General features: G+C 43.5%; 1 protein-coding gene across 4 annotated transcripts in view; it reads left to right on the top strand.

Moving 5' to 3' along the window:
* Positions 1–16,135, top strand: part of mprip (myosin phosphatase Rho interacting protein) — a 62,470-nt gene that overhangs the window by 37,416 nt on the left and 8,919 nt on the right. For 3 of the 4 annotated variants that reach the window (XM_035734429.2, XM_035734430.2, XM_035734431.2), the window contains exons 11-15: positions 47–136; positions 335–1,012; positions 1,163–1,300; positions 2,869–5,541; positions 13,803–13,950. In XM_035734429.2, the coding sequence (XP_035590322.1) occupies positions 47–136; positions 335–1,012; positions 1,163–1,300; positions 2,869–5,541; positions 13,803–13,950 (3,727 nt within the window). The remainder of the gene's footprint in view (positions 1–46; positions 137–334; positions 1,013–1,162; positions 1,301–2,868; positions 5,542–13,802; positions 13,951–16,135) is intronic. The other variant, XM_035734432.2, reaches the window with a different exon arrangement.

The raw sequence follows: 16,135 nt of genomic DNA, 5'->3' as shown, positions 1-16,135 counted from the left end.
TGTCTTCCTGATTTTTTTCATCATCTGTTATGTTGCTGTATTGCAGGCTTCAGATCTGGACGGGGAAATAGACCTGTCTACGTGTTATAATGTCACTGAATACCAGGCTCAACGCAACTACGGCTTCCAGATACATGTAAGCCCCAATCACTCGTGTACAACCTCCGATTATCTTTATGTAATAACAATGATTTGCATTTATGTATTCACTTTTTAAAATTATTATTTAAAAGCTCTTCAATGTAGGGATGTAACACACCCCTTTTACTATCACCCAAATAGTGCAGCAGTTAATAGCACAGTTTGAATCTAACGCCCCAACTGTCCTCCTCAGACCCAGGAGGGAATGCACACCCTGTCGGCCATGACTGCAGGCATAAGGAGGAACTGGATCCAGGCTGTCATGAAAAATGTCAGACCCTCCACTGCTCCGGATGTGGCAAGCAACCACGGCTCCTTCTCCCCACTGGAGGGACTGGTTCGGCCCGACGTGACCCAGGACTCCCTTTCCTCCGAAGCCTCGTCCATGGAGCGGGAGCCAGGGCCAGGCCCCAAGAAAAGTCGGGCCCGCGAGCGCCGGCGAGAGGGCCGTTCCAAGACCTTCGACTGGGCCGAGTTCCGACCCATCGCCCAGGCTCTGGCTCAGCAGCGGGCCCAAGAGGCCGAGCCCCTGCAGACTGACCGAGGAGACCCCGATCGGAGCCAGAGGCGGGAAGAACGAAGGAGGAGGTATGAGTCTGTGACTAGTTCCTCCGTGGACCAACCAGCAGGCTCCGAGGTTGGGAGAATGGACTATGAGAGTGGGGGAGGGAGTGAAGGCAGCCCTGGGGGTGAGAGTGGGGGTCCCCCCTCCCTGGAGAGGCAGCAGAAGGTGGAGGAGGAGATCGAGCAGCACTGGCAGCAGGTGGAGCAGACACCCATCAGGGATGAGAGGAGGGTACCTCTGCCCTCGACACTGCAGACCAGGGAGACGGCCGAGCTGGAGAAACTGCTGGAGAGCTACAAGAAAGGGGTGAATATGGGTTTTGTGTACATGTGTATGTGAGTGCGCATGTGGTTCACTTGAACCGAGATCAATGCAATGTAAAAGATTGGGTTCTTGATCAGTGCTCTCCTGTGTTTCCTCATTTTCACCTTGTCTGTTCTGTGGTGCCTCTCACAGGTAGAAGAACTGAAGGTGCAGTTGGAGAGCTGTCACCAGCAGCTGGTCAACTCCAACCAGCACAAACACAATCTGGAGGTCCAGCTGAAGACTGCTCTGGAGAGAGAGCAGCACGTCCGCACCGGATATATCTCCCCGGTAAGCCCCACAGCTCTAACTGCTTCTTCTTCTTCTCCTCCACCTCCTCATCCTCAGAGCTGTTTTAGTCTCTAGAGGCAGTCGTGTTGAGTTCATACCTGAGCTACGATTTCATCAACTCAAAGTACAGATTGAACTGTGCGTTCTTCTTCCATTTCGTAACCTCCTTTGCATGTTGTATTTTTATTGTGAGAAAACATCAAACTGACTGACATCAAAGCTACAAACCAGCTCCAGAATGTGCCTTTGCATGAGTCCGTTCATTGCATGTGAGGAGAAACGTGAAGATCTTGTTTTTCTGACTCCTTTTTACAGCTTCTTCTGGTTCTTCATCTCCTCTTGCTGTTGTTTTTTTAGATGTAGAACAGATGTCATGAACTCATGCTAGTGTATTGAACATGATGCATTCAATTAATGATTAACATTAGACGGATACGTTTCCTTATCAACGTTCCTGTAATGGTGTAAATGGCATGAATGCATTAGGCCACTAGACTTCAACAGTACAGCCATAGTTGTTGAAATGATGCCTTTTGGCTCAGAACTGTATAAAACCTTTTCGGCTTGTCTCATTATGAATTGTTTTGCATGAATTTCATATTTTATTAACCACTGTCCGACCATCCATTTTTCTTTTAACTGATGTGTGAGCCATACCATTATGCAGGTGTTAGTTGTCTATTAGATTTTTTCGTGTGTGTGTCTGTATGAGGGGAAAAAGAGAGAGCGAGAGAGGTGATAATCTGTCCGTATGGTGGGTGAATTGCTGCTTTTTGAATTCTTCACCACATATTGTGTAAATCTATTGAGGTTATCAAAGACATTTTTTTTTTTTTTGATAGTTTGTGTAACAATCAAAATTAGATTCAGTTAAAAGGGGACTGAAATGTTTGAGTTGATGGCTATGATGTTTCGAGAGGGAGAGAGGGAATGTAGGCAATTTATGCTGACCTTTGCGTTTTTGCTGAAGCCTTCAAAACTGGTCATTGACATCCTCATAAGAAAGGAAAATAATAAATTTCCTGTTCATGTTGTGGGTTTTACTGGGACCGTACATTGTACCTGCATTGTTACATTTGCAATTACGCAATGTGATGCAATTTGATGAGTGCCTTTTGAGAAATGTTTCTGTTTTTGTGAAAGACACGAAGAGTTCAGAAAAAGGAGATTTCAAGAACGTTGTTTATTCCTAGGACCTGTTATGCCACTCACCTCTAAGTAAACCACCTAGCACTAATGTTGCATTACTTACCCCATGAAATAACTCTTAACCATTTAATGTGCATGCTCTTTCGTGATTCACTAACCGTGGTCATTAAATCTCTTTCCATTGCTCTAATTCTAATAATTTAGCCAAATGATAGAAGCTGGACTCTACCTCTGTAATGTTTTTAATCATTATGTTTAGTTACATAATTTTGTAGTCAAAATTATAATTATTATGATTTCATAATGTTTCATTTCTATGAATCCAGAGTGAAATAATCGATGGATTACCTAAAATAATTTAGCTAGCCTTTTTCACCCCGCTGTGTGTGTTAACCAACTGTCTGGTCCCCTTTTCCAAGCTGGATCTCCCTTTGGTTCTGGAGGCTGATATCGAGCCTCAGACGAAGAGGCCAGAACTGGTTCATTCACAAGCTCAGAGCTTAGCAAGGAAGTACCAGGAGACCAAAGAGCTCCTGCAGCTACAAGAACTGAAAAAGCGCAATATGCAGGCACAGCTTGGACTCTCGCTTTCTCACCTCTCCATCAAGGAACCTTACCTTCCCGACCCCCAAACAGCCCTTCTGAATAGCCTGCCTCCGTCAAAGCCACCCGTCGAAAAGACCGTCAGCTTTTTGATCAAAGATAGTGCAGACGTTATTCAAGAGTTAGAGGACTTGATCTCAGGAAAGCTCCTGACTCTAAAGGGACTGGATAGATTGCTAGGATCTCACAGTGAATTCAGTCTGGAGGGTAGTCAGGATATAGGAGAAAGGGGTAGCTGCGAGAGGCTCTTGCAGAGCTGGAAGTATCAGCAGGAGGTAGAGAACGAGATTATGAGGAAGAGCTTGGCCAGGGCGGGCGAAAGCATCCACAATTACGAATCACGACTCCTGACCATGGAGGACATGCTGGGAAGGGTTCAGAAGCAGAAGGTGGAGAGCATGAAGAACTCTTATGGACCGCTGTGTCAAAATGAAGAGCACTCTGAAAGCCACGAGATCACAATCAGGACTTTGTCCCAGAGGGTCGAACTTCTAACGAGCGAAAATGGAGCGCTACACCAGCGCTATCAGGAGATAGTGAACCAACTAACTGAGGCAGACAGGGAGATAGATAGGCTTAAAGCTGAGCTAATCAACCTGCAAAGCGGGAAACCGCACCTACTGGTCCTAGAGGAGCTGAACGGAGTTAGGGCCAGACTAGCGGAGAGCGAAGCCCACGCTATCGACAGGGAGTTCTATGAGCGTGAGCTGAATGAGAAGTCTGTGAAGCTTCATGAGGCGCTGGTCACCTTGGAGATGCTAGGGAACAGCCTGAATGACACGGAGAGAAGACTGCAGCTGAAAGAGGCCACTCTCAAAGGTCTGGGATTCCAAATGGCCAATGAAGTTGACGATGAGCCCCCTAAGGAGAAACTCAAAGAGCAGCTGGAGGCCACAGAGGCCAAGCTCTTAGAAAAGGAAGCGCTCCTTCAGTCCACACAGCATCTTTGTAGAGAACTTCAAGCTCAGACGGTTGAACTTAAAACTAGAAACCAGGAATCTGAGAGACTCCAGAGTCAGAAACTTGTAGAGGCAGAGAATGAGATTAGGATGTTGCGAGCAAAGTTAGAGGCAAAGTCAGCTCGGGGGGAACAAGAAGTGAATGTTAGTGAAGAGATGATGCAGACAAGTGAGAGGCAGGTAGTAGACGAAAGTGTTATAAAGCAATTAGTAGGTGGGGTAAAGATGAAGTCTGAGGCCCTTAGGCAGGTATTAGAGGTGTTAGCGAAGGTAGATATTAGTGTGGACAAAACACTAATTGATATGAAAAGCACTTTACATATCACAGACTGCCTTGGGTCCTTTGAAGAGGAGCCGGATGAAGTAAGTCAGAGAGTAATGAAAAGGTTGGTATTCGAGGCAGAGTTCTGTAGTCGTCTGTTAAGTGCTGTAGAGGTTAACCCAGGCGAGACGGAAGGTGAAAGTGCATGTAGTTTTGAAAGGCATGTGGCAGAGCGTATGGTAGCTGAGAAGAGCATGTTGCTGTTGATGAACAGAATTTGTCCTCGACCAAAGATGGAAGTTGATAATGAGATGACTGTGGCTGCACAGACCATGGAAGCAGACCTTTTGAATTGGTCCAGCTGGCTTGATAACGACACCAACACTCTCATTTTTAAAGATTTAACAGAGGCATTGCAAGATAAGGTGTTTTTATTGAACCTAATTGCCTCCACCATTGAGACGTCCACTAATGACAGGCTCCTGTCCTTGGTCTTAGCTAGCTTTGATTCCAGCAAACTAAAGAAACAATGGTCTGAGCACCTTGAAGACGCCGCCACAGAAGCCCACATGTCCTATCTCATAAGCAGGCTGAAGTTCCAACACGAGAAAGAGCTGAAAGAAACCATGCTTGAAAAACTTCCGATTGGCAACTCCGACTGTGCCAACTGCTCTCAACTGAGAGAACTGAACCGAGATCTACAATCCAAAATGGCGGATATACAGAATTATCTGTCCAGCCTTGAAAGTCCTATGAGTGAAGATACTAGACAAATAACACACATTCAGATCGAAGGAGAGCCCATTGACTCCCTGGACAAGGCCATTCAGCTACAGGACATGGTGGCCAAGCACAAGCTGGAGCTGCGGGAGATCAAGGACGTCTACGCACAGGAAACAGAAAAGCTGAGACAGGAAGTGGCAAAGGTGGCCGAGATATTGCGTCTAGAACGTGAAGAGAACGTGAAGGAGATCGACTCTCTGACTGTCTGCATGGAGAACCTGAAGAAGAAACAGGAGATGGAGAGGAGTGTTCTGCTGGAGAAGCTCCACCACCAGATGGATGTCACCCCAGGAGGAAGCTATCTCACTGGGGCAGAGGATGGGACGATGTCCCCTGAGACCTCCACAACCTCCGTCCTCAAGAAGCAAATCCAGGATCTGGTGGCCCAGGTCTCAACCATGACGGAAGAGATGAAGCGGAGGGAGCGCCAGGGCGACGCAGCTACCCTCCGGCTGAAATACGACACAGACCTGGAGAATCTGAAGGTGGAAGCCATTCCTTGTACTTGCTGTTCCTCCGTCCGTGATGCCTTCTGTCTCCTTGTGGCAACCCCCACCCTACCCGACCCCTTCCGACCTGCCCTTACCCCCCTTTCCCCTCGAACCCTGCTATGCTCACTCTGCTTTCCTTTTCTTTGTAAAACAGTATCATCCAATGTTGCATGGTTGACTAATTCACTGTTCAGTGCATGTGGTTGCTGACACTAGTTTTGTGCTGAGGAACCCATTTTGTTTCACAGGAAAAGGTTAGTTAACTAGAACTCCCAGACCTAGGGCAACTGGAACATTGTTAATGTGGGAGGCAACCCATCTGCCTAGAGAGACTTACCAGAACATGTCCGACAGTCACATGAAAGTCAGGCTGACAGAATTGATTTTTTAAGTCATGTTATATAGTGTCTATTAGCATATTTTCACATCCAATGCTAAATTTCCCCTTATCATACCATAAAGTATAGTTGCTGATGAAATGAGTTCCTCAGAAGGCACAGTTTGATGTGCTTGATTACAGATTCCTTTCTTCAATAGGCGTTGTATATTAGAAGTGTCAAAGACAAATGGTTGAACCCCTTTTAAAGCTGTCTAACTATTGAGTTATCTTCAACAGACACATGGTTTGGGTAATGAGGTGGATATATTGCTTTTTTTTCGTGAGGATGAAATCAGCTGCATTTGAAGATGCATGGGGCTTACCTTTTTGTCTTTGATGTTGTGATGTTGCTTTAACTGGCTATAAACGTTCAACTTTTCCCCTCCTGACTTGCTGATTAACAATTCATGGTAATTGACAGGCATTCAAAAACATTGTAGAATACTTGAAGCTTAGACTAATTACTTTTTTAGAAAAGTGATGCTTAGAAGGAAGAAATGTAAAGCAAGATCTAATCGCAACTGAAAAGTTTACTAACCACAAGTCATTCCCTGATGATCATCTACCCAGAATCTTGGGTACTGTATGTAAACGTATAGTTACCCAGATGTTTCCATATGTCGTAGACCCAATGTTTGTATATATTTTGACTACAGAGTATTTCCAGGTAAAAATGTTTTCCTCCATTGTCATGGTCTCTCTAGATCACATTATGTTGTAGATGTGTATTAGAATTACACACGTAATTTATGATCAGGCTCCAGTTGTACAGTCATGGCCAAAAGTTTTGAGAATGACACAAATATTTAATTTCCACAACGTCTGCTGCTTCAGTGTCTTTAGATAGTTTTGTCAGATGTTACTATGGAATACTGAAGTATTATTACAAGCATTTCATAAGTGTCAAAGGCTTTTATTGACAATTATATGAAGTTGATGCAAAGCGTCAATATTTGCAGTGTTGACCCTTCTTTTTCAAAACCTCTGTAATCCGCCCTGGCATGCTGTCAATTAACGTCTGGGCCACATCCTGACTGATGGCAGTCCATTCTTGCATAATCAATGCTTGGAGTTTGTCAGAATTTGTGGGTTTTTGTTTGTCCACCTGCCTCTTGAGGATTGACCACAAGTTCTCAATGAGATTAAGGTCTGGGGAGTTTCCTGGCCATGGACCCAAAATATCGATGTTTTGTTCCCAGAGCCACTTAGATGTCACTTTTTCCTTATGGCAAGGTGCTCCATCATGCTGGAAAAGGCATTGTTCGTCACCAAACTGTTCCTGGATGGTTGGGAGAAGTTGCTCTCGGATGATGTGTTTGTACCATTCTTTATTCATGGCTGTGTTCTTAGGCAAAATTGTGAGTGAGCCCACTCCCTTGGCTGAGAAGCAACCCCACACATGAATGGCCTCAGGATGCTTTACTGTTGGCGTGACACAGGACTGATGGTAGCGCTCACCTTGTCTTCTCCAGGCAAGCTTTTTTCCAGATGCCCTAAACAATCAGAAAGGGGATTCATCAGAGAAAATGACTTTACCCCAGTCCTCAGCAGTCCAATCCCTGTACCTTTTGCAGAATATCAGTCTGTCCCTGATGTTTTTCCTGGAGAGAAGTGGCTTCTTTGCTGACCTTCTTGACACCAGGCCATCCTCCAAAAGTCTTCGCCTTACTGTGCGTGCAGATACACTCACACGTGCCTGCTGCCATTCCTGAGCAAGCTCTGTACTGATGGGGCCCCAATCCCGCAACTGAATCAACTATAGGAGACTGTCCTGACGCTTGCTGCACTTTCTTGGGCGCCCTGAAGCCTTCTTCACAACAATTGAACCGCTTTCCTTGAAGTTCTTGATGATCTGAGAAATGGTTGATTTAGGCGCATTCTTACTGGCAGCAATATCCTTGCCTGTGAAGCCCTTTTTGTGCAAAGCAATGATGACGGCACGTGTTTCCTTGCAGGTAGCCATGGTTGACAGAGGAAGAACAATGGTTCCAAGCACCACCCTCCTTTTGAAGCTTCCAGTCTGTTATTCAAACTCAATCAGCATGACAGAGTGATCTCCAGCCATGTCCTCATCAACACTCACACCTGTGTTAACAAGAGAATCATTGACATGATGTCAGCTGGTCCTTTTGTGTAAGGGCTGAAATGCGGTGGAAATGTTTTTGGGGGATTCAGTTCATTTGCATGACAAAGAGGGACTTTGCAATCAATTGCAATTCATCTGATCACTCTTCATAACATTCTGGAGTATATGAAAATTGCCATCATACAAACTGAGGCAGCAGACTTTGTGACACAAATATACATTTTCATTCTCAAAACTTTAGGCCACGACTGTATATGAATAGTTTTAAGAGCTGTTGTTTTCTGTATGTGTTTATTAGTCTTGAATAGAGTTTCTAAGCAGATGGCATGGGTTGTAAACCTCAGGAAAGAAACATGCATGTAACTTCCAAAATAAAGGAAACACTTAAGTAAATTAGAGATACAATGTATTTTGAAAGCAAGTGCTTCCACACAGGTGTGGTTATTGAGTTAATTAAGCATTTAACATGGGGTCATGTATAAAATGCCCAGTTGCCCATTATTTTGGCTAGCATGACTGTAAGAACAGATCTGTCACTTTGAAAGAAGCTTCTCAGTAACCAGATCTCAACCCAATTTAATCTTAATGGAGATTCTGGAGTGGCGTCTAAGATGGCGTTTTTCACCACCATCAACAAACTATGGAATTTCTCATGAAAGAATGGTATCGCATTCCTCCAATAGAGTTCCAGACACTTGTAGAATCTATGTCAATGTACACTGAAGCTGTTCTGTAAGCTCGTGGTGTCCCAACAACCTATTAAGACACTTGTTGAGACTGTTGGTGTTTCCTTTATTTTGGCAGTTACATGCAGATCTTCGAGTCATGTTTACGACACAGTTGGATGCACAGATGACATGAAATGCAAGACATGCTATTCCATGTATTTTGTTGCTGCTGGTGATATAATCTTTGTATTGTTGTTGTGTATAGGGATGGACAGGTGGTAGCCAGGTATTTGTGCAGCAGCAGTGCTCTTCCTGGTCATAGATGGCTGCTGTGTGTGCAGGACAGGTTTCATCCCTTGAACAGCACATTCCCACAGTTAGACCCACACTTTGTTTGCAAATTTCTCAATAGTGTAGTTGTATACTATACACCAGCCACCCCATTAAACAGGAAATTATCCACACACACACTAAACAAAGGGCACGTGTTGCTTGTTGTGAATTCAAAACAGGAAGTGTCCCCATACAGTTAGTCGGAAGTTTACATACACCTTAGCCAAGTACATTTAAACTTAGTTCTTCACAAATCCTGACATTTAATCCAAGTAACAATTCCCTGTTTTAGGTAGTTAGGATCACCCATTTATTTTAAGAATGTGAAATGTCAGAATAATAGTAGTGATTTATTTCAGCTTTTATTTCTTTCATCACATTCCCAGTGGATCAGAAGTTTACACACACTCAATTAGTATTTGGTAGCATTGCCTTCATATGGTTTAACGTGGGTCAAACGTTTTGGGTAGCCTTCCACAAGCTTCCCACAATAAGTTGGGTGAATTTTGGCCTATTCCTCCTGACAGAGCTGATGTAACGGAATCAGGTTTGTACGCCTTCTTGCTCACACAAGCTTTTTCAGTTCTGCCCACAAATCTTCTATAGGATTGAGGTCAGGGCTTTGGGATGGCCATTCCAATACCTTGACTTTGTTATCCTTAAGCCATTTTGCCACATCTTTGGAAGCATGCTTGGGGTCATTGTCCATTTGGAAGACCCATTTGCGACCAAGCTTCAGCTTCCTGACTGATGTCTTGAGATGTTGCTTCAATTTGCATCAATTTTATGAAGTGCACCAGTCCCTCCTGCAGCAAAGCACCCCACAATATGATGCTGCCACCCCCGTGCTTCATGGTTGGGATGGTGTTCTTCGGCTTGCAAGCCTCCCCCTTTTCCTCCAAACACAACGATGGTCATTATGGCCAAACAGTTCTATTTTTGTTTCATCAGACCAGAGGACATTTCTCCAAAAAGTATGATCTTTGTCCTCGTGTGCAGTTGCAAACCGCAGTCTTGCTTTTTTTGGCAGTTTTAGAGCAGTGGTTTCTTCCTTGCTGAGTGGCTTGTCAGGTTGTCGATATAGGACCCGTTTTACTGTGGATATAGATACTTTTGTACATGTTTCCTCCATCTTCACAGGGTCCTTTCCTGTTCTGTGATTGATTTGCACTTTTCGCACCAAAGTACGTTCATCTCATGTCTAGGAGACAGAACGCGTCTCCTTCCTGAGCGGTATGACGGCTGCTTGGTCCCATGGTGTTTATACTTGCGTACTATTGTTTGTACAGATGAACGTGGTACCTTCAGGCATTTGGAAATTGCTCCCAAGGATGCATCAGACTTGGAGGTCTACAATTATTTTTCTGAGGTCTTGGCTGATTTATTGAAATTTTCCCATGATGTCAAGCAACGACGCACTGAGTTTGAAGGTAGACCTTGAAATACATCCACAGGTACACCCCCAATTGACTCAAATTATGTCAATTAGCCTATCAGAAGCTTCTAAAGCCATGACATCATTTTCTGGAATTGTCCAAGCTGTTTAAAGGCACAGTCAACTTAGTGTATGTAAACTTCTGACCCACTGGAATTGTGATACAGTGAATTATAAGTGAAATAATCTGTCTGTAAACAATTGTTGGAAAAATGACTTGTCATGCACAAAGTAGATGTCCAGCCGACTTGCCAAAACTGTGGGTTGTTAACAAGAAATTTGTGGAGTGGTTTAAAAACTAGTTTTAATGACACCGCACAATCTAATTGTATGTAAACTTCCGACTTCAACTGTATATCCAGCCAGGAAGTTGGCTCACTCTGTCTCTCAGTTCGTTCCCATCTGGGCCAGTTTCCCGAGCACTGGGGACTTATCCTTGTGAAAACAGACTTTGGCTAGAGAGGGAGCATAGGACAGCACCGTTGACTGAGTACTCGGATTAGCAGTGCTGAATAGAGGACGGAAGTAGGTTTTGGGTCGAGCTGGTCGGAAGGCTATTCAAATCCCCTCTTGTGGAAACATGCACAGTAATTATAATAGCATTGTGAATGGCTCTCTCAAGCCGTGTTGATCAGGATTACCCCCCCTCCTCTCCCCAGCCTCCTTTCTCTATATCAAGGTTTCCCAAACTCAGTCCTGGGACCTCCCCATGGGGCACGTTTCGGCTTTTGTCCTAGCACTACACAACTGATTAAAATACTCAACTCATCATCAAGCTTTAATTATTTGAATCCGCTGTGTAGTGCTAGGGGGGGAAAAAATAAAAAATATGCACACAGGTAGGGCTGAGCGATAAGGTCTAAAACTCATATCAATTTTCTCAAACTTATGGCCGATATACATTACCAGTCAAATGTTTGGACACAGCTACTCATTTCAGAGTTTCTTTATTTTTTAAAACTATTTTCTACTTTGTAGAATAGTAGTGAAACTATGAAATAACACATGGAATCATGTCGTAACCAAAGAAGTGTTTAACAAATCTAAATATATTTTATATTTGAGATTCTTCAAATTAGCCACCCTTTGCCTTGACAGCTTTGCACACTATTGGTGTTCTCTCAACCAGCTTAATGATGTAGTCACCTGGAATGCAATTCAATTAACAGGTGTGCCTTGTTAAAAGTTAATTTGTGGAATTTCTTTCCTTCTTTATGCGTTTGAGCCAGTCAGTTGTGTTGTGACAAGGTACTGTAGGGGTGGTAATACAGAAGATATCCCTATTTGGAAAAAGACCAACTCCATATTATCCAGAACCTAGGCTGAATATCAAAAATAGTTGTACCTGTTTTTTGTCACTTTGAACCATGCATAATGCACATTCCCTAATAATGTAGCAGGCATTATAGAAAATGAACACCTCAAGCCCAAGCACTTGGATCAAACTATAATTTCACAAGCTCTGAATTCAAGGCCAAAAAGTTGAATTGTTATTAACACAACCTTCTGTCTTTAACCAACTGTTTGAAAAGCATGCTAGCCTGTCCATATGGTTCAGATGCTGAAATCAAGTGGCCTCCCTTTTTTTTCCAGAATGAGAATGAGTTGCCAGTTCCTTATATATTTGTTTAATACTTATTGCACATTTATAAAACACAGACTAAACAGCTAGTATAACAATCTTTATTTGATTTCAAGGCTGCTAGCGATGTGTGGTACTGAGCATTACATTTCCAGAATTAATGTTCATTGGTACATACGTTTTAGTAGTATCTGTTCTTCTCGACATTTGAGGAGTTGAAACAAACAAGATATGGTTCCAAAGTTTATCTTCTCTATTACAGTAAAATAATGTCTCCGTGTAACGAGTTGAAACCATTTGTCAGAGAGGAAGAAGTGATCTCTGATCTTTGTTGTTGTGAGTGGTAAGGGGAGGGGCTTGGGACAAAGAAGCAAACCTGGAAGTTTCACTCTCGACAAAATCTGTCCAAAATAAACCCTATGTGCTTATTTTGATCCTAAGCTTGTCGCCTGCCTTCCCGCCTTTGGGCCAACGACTCCCATTGTTTGGGGTGGATTTTATAGTTCTGTACAGATCTCTGGTGTAATGGGAAGGTGCACAGAAGGAGCGAACGAGACCAAAACAACAACATGAGAACACGCGGACATAAACGCAAAAAGAAAACGAGAAATACAAAAAAAATAATTCTGCGATACAGGCATTTGGAATATCGAGCAAAAGCATACGTTAGAATTAATCAAATTACTTCGATATATTGTCTAGCCCTACACCCGGTGGGGCCCCGGGACCAAGTTTGGGGTTAACTCTGGTCTATACAGTAGTATAGAGTTAACCCCAAACTTGGTCCCGGGGCCCCACCGGGTGTAGGGCTAGACGATATATCGAAGTAATTTGAGGCAATCCACAGACAGGCTGGCCCTGCCACATCACGGTGACGACACATCAGATTCCAATGTCTGTCCCCACAGAATCAGCCTATTATCCATTGTTTTGTTTGGTCTCATCTTAACCTCCTACATTTTATTTTGTTCAATGGTAACAATTTTGTTCAATGGTAACAGATTATAGGTTTTTCAAATTATAGACCTTTACATTTGAGTAATTTAGCAGACACTCTTATGCAGAGTGACTTACAGGAGCAATTAGGTTTAAGTGCCTTGCTCAAGGGCACAGAAGCAGATTTTTCACCTTGTCAGCTCGGGGTTTCAAAACGGCAACCTTTCGGTTACTGGCCCAACGGTCTTCACCGCAAGGTTACCCGCCGCCCTAGACCGCAAACAATATCACACTAGACATTAACTACATTTGTAATAGGTGTTTTATTTGCAAGTGGCCCAGTGTTTACTTAGCTATAAACCTGGCAAGTGGTTGAATACCTTTACTGTTGCAGGGATAATTAGGCTACAGAACACAGCCTTCTCAATCACATGATGTTCTCGCTGCCTAAGCATTCCTTTAACATATTGTGTATTCTGTGATTTTCTTAACACTTTGTACCATATGCTTATGTTGCTCATGGCTAAATGTGCAGTAGCTTGCTCGGTGTTTGTCATCAGTGATCAGTGTCAATGAATGGATGGTCAGCAATGGTTGATGCTAGGGCCAGGAGTTTTTCCTGAACTGGATCAGAGTTGATCTGGATCAGAGTTGATTGGCTTTCACTAGATCCAGAGTTTGACTTGTCCAGGAAAACATTTTATGGCCCTCTATACACTATAACTAGGGTCAAGAGTTTTTCATAGTCATGGCACATGGTCTGACAGGAAAAACTCTTGGCCCTAGCTTATGGTTGCATGTGGACTCACTTTTCCCACATTACCCTCCATTAATAGGCCACCTGTGAGAGGGGCTTTACTGCCATGGAGGATTCCCACCAGAAGGTGATCGACGAGCTGCAGAGGAAACACCAGAGAGAGCTGGAAAACCTACACGAGGAAAAGGAGAGGCTGCTAGCCGAGGAGACTGCCGCTACCATAGCAGGTCAGTAGTAATTACGATAGCTATCAGAATTAGCACCTTAGTAATCATATTGCTAGCAGTAGCATCAGGCTAACATTAAGTATTTTGTTCACTTGTGTTTGCAAACCCATAATTGTGAGTTATGGGCTCTGCTTTAAAATTGTGGATTTGTCTTTGGGCTCTGCTTTAAAATAGTGGATTTTTCTTTCAAACACGGTTACCACTTTTTTTTGTGGCATAGACTGTTCTTTCTGTTACCGCACGGCAAGCAGTACCGGAGCGCCAAGTCAAGGTCCAAAAGGCTCCAGCTGGCCACCCGGACTATTTACATTTACACTATTGCTACTCGCTGTTTATTATCTATGCATAGTCACTTTACCCCTACCTACATGTATAAATTAGCTTGACTAACCTGTACCCCTGCACATTGACTCTGTACCGGTACCCCCTGTATGTACAGTGGCTTGTGAAAGTATTCACCCCCCCGTGGCATTTTTCCTATTTTATTGCCTTACAACCTGGAATTAAAATAGATTTTTTGGGGAACGTTTGGATCATTTGATTTACACAACATGCCTACCACTGAAGATGCAAAATATTTTTTATTTTGAAACAAATAACAAAGACAAAGAAACAGAACTTGAGCGTGCGTAACTATTCAACCCCCCAAAGTCAATACTTTGTAGAGCCACCTAATGCAGCAATTACAGCTGCAAGTCACTTGGGGTATGACTCTATAAGCTTGGCACATCTAGCCACTGGGAATTTTGCCCATTCTTCAAGGCAAAACTTCTCCAGCTCCTTCAAGTTGGATGGGTTCTGCTGGTGTACTGCAATCTTTAGGTCATACCACAGATTCTCAGTTGGATTGAGGTCTGGGCTTTGACTGGGCCATTCCAAGACATGTCAATGTTTCCCCTTAAACCACTCAAGTGTTGCTTTAGCAGTATACTTAGGGTCAATGTCCTGCTGGAAGGTGAACCTCCATTCCAGTCTCAAATTCTTTATTTTACCTTTATTTTACTAGGCAAGTCAGTTAAGAACAAATTCTTATTTTGAATGACGGCCTTGGAACAGTGCCTGTTCAGGGGCAGAACGACAGATTTGTACCTTGTCAGCTCGGGGATTTGAACTTGCAACCTTCCGGTTACTAGTCCAACGCTCCAACCACTAGGCTACCCTGCCGCCCCAAATATCTGGAAGACTGAAACATGTTTCCCTCAAGAATTCCCCTGTATTTAGCACCATCCATCATTCCTTCAATTCTGACCGGTTTCCCAGTCCCTGCCGATGGAAAAACTCTGGGGGCGATGAGAGGTGTTGGGTTTGCGACAGACATAGTGTTTTCCTTGATGGCAAAAAAGCTCAATTTTAGTCTCATCTGACCAGAGTACCTTCTTCCAAATGTTTGGGGAGTCTCCTACATGCCTTTTGGCAAACACCAAATGTGTTTTCTGATTTTTTTTCTTTAAGCAATGGCTTTTTTCGGGCTACTCTTCCGTAAAGCCCAGCTCCGTGGAGTGTACGGCTTAAAGTGGTTCTATGGACAGATACTCCAATCTCCACTGTGGAGCTTTGCAGCTCCTTCAGGGTTATCTTTGATCTCTTTGTTGGCTCTCTGATTGATGCCCTCCTTGCCTGGTCTGTGAGTTTTGGTGGGCGGCCCTCTCTTGGCAGGTTTGTTGTGGTGCCATATTCTTTAAATTTTTTAATAATGGATTTAATTAATGCTCCGTGGGATGTTCAAAGTTTCTTATATTCTTTTATAACCCAACCCTGATCTGTACTTTTCCACAACTTTGTCCCTGACCTGTTTGGAGAGCTCCTTGGGCTTCATGGTGCTACTTGCTTGGTGGTGCCCCTTGCTTAGTGGTATTGCAGACTCTGGGGCCTTTCAGAACAGGTGTATATATACTGAGATCATGTGACAGATCATGTGACATTTAGACTGCACACATGTAGACTTTATTTAACTAATTATGTGACTTCTGAAGATAATTGGTTGCACCAGATTTTTATTTAGGGGCAACATATACAGTGCCTTGCGAAAGTATTCGGCCCCCTTGAACTTTGCGACCTTTTGCCACATTTCAGGCTTCAAACATAGAGATATAAAAATGTATTTTTTTTGTGAAGAATCAACAACAAGTGGGACGCTATCATGAAGTGGAACGACATTTATTGGATATTTCAAACTTTTTTAACA

This window comes from Oncorhynchus keta, chromosome 24 (genome assembly GCF_023373465.1).
Source record: "Oncorhynchus keta strain PuntledgeMale-10-30-2019 chromosome 24, Oket_V2, whole genome shotgun sequence".
NCBI lineage: Eukaryota > Metazoa > Chordata > Actinopteri > Salmoniformes > Salmonidae > Oncorhynchus > Oncorhynchus keta.
The sequence above is the reverse complement of the archived record's forward strand: the minus strand, read 5'-3'. Positions and strand labels throughout refer to the sequence as shown.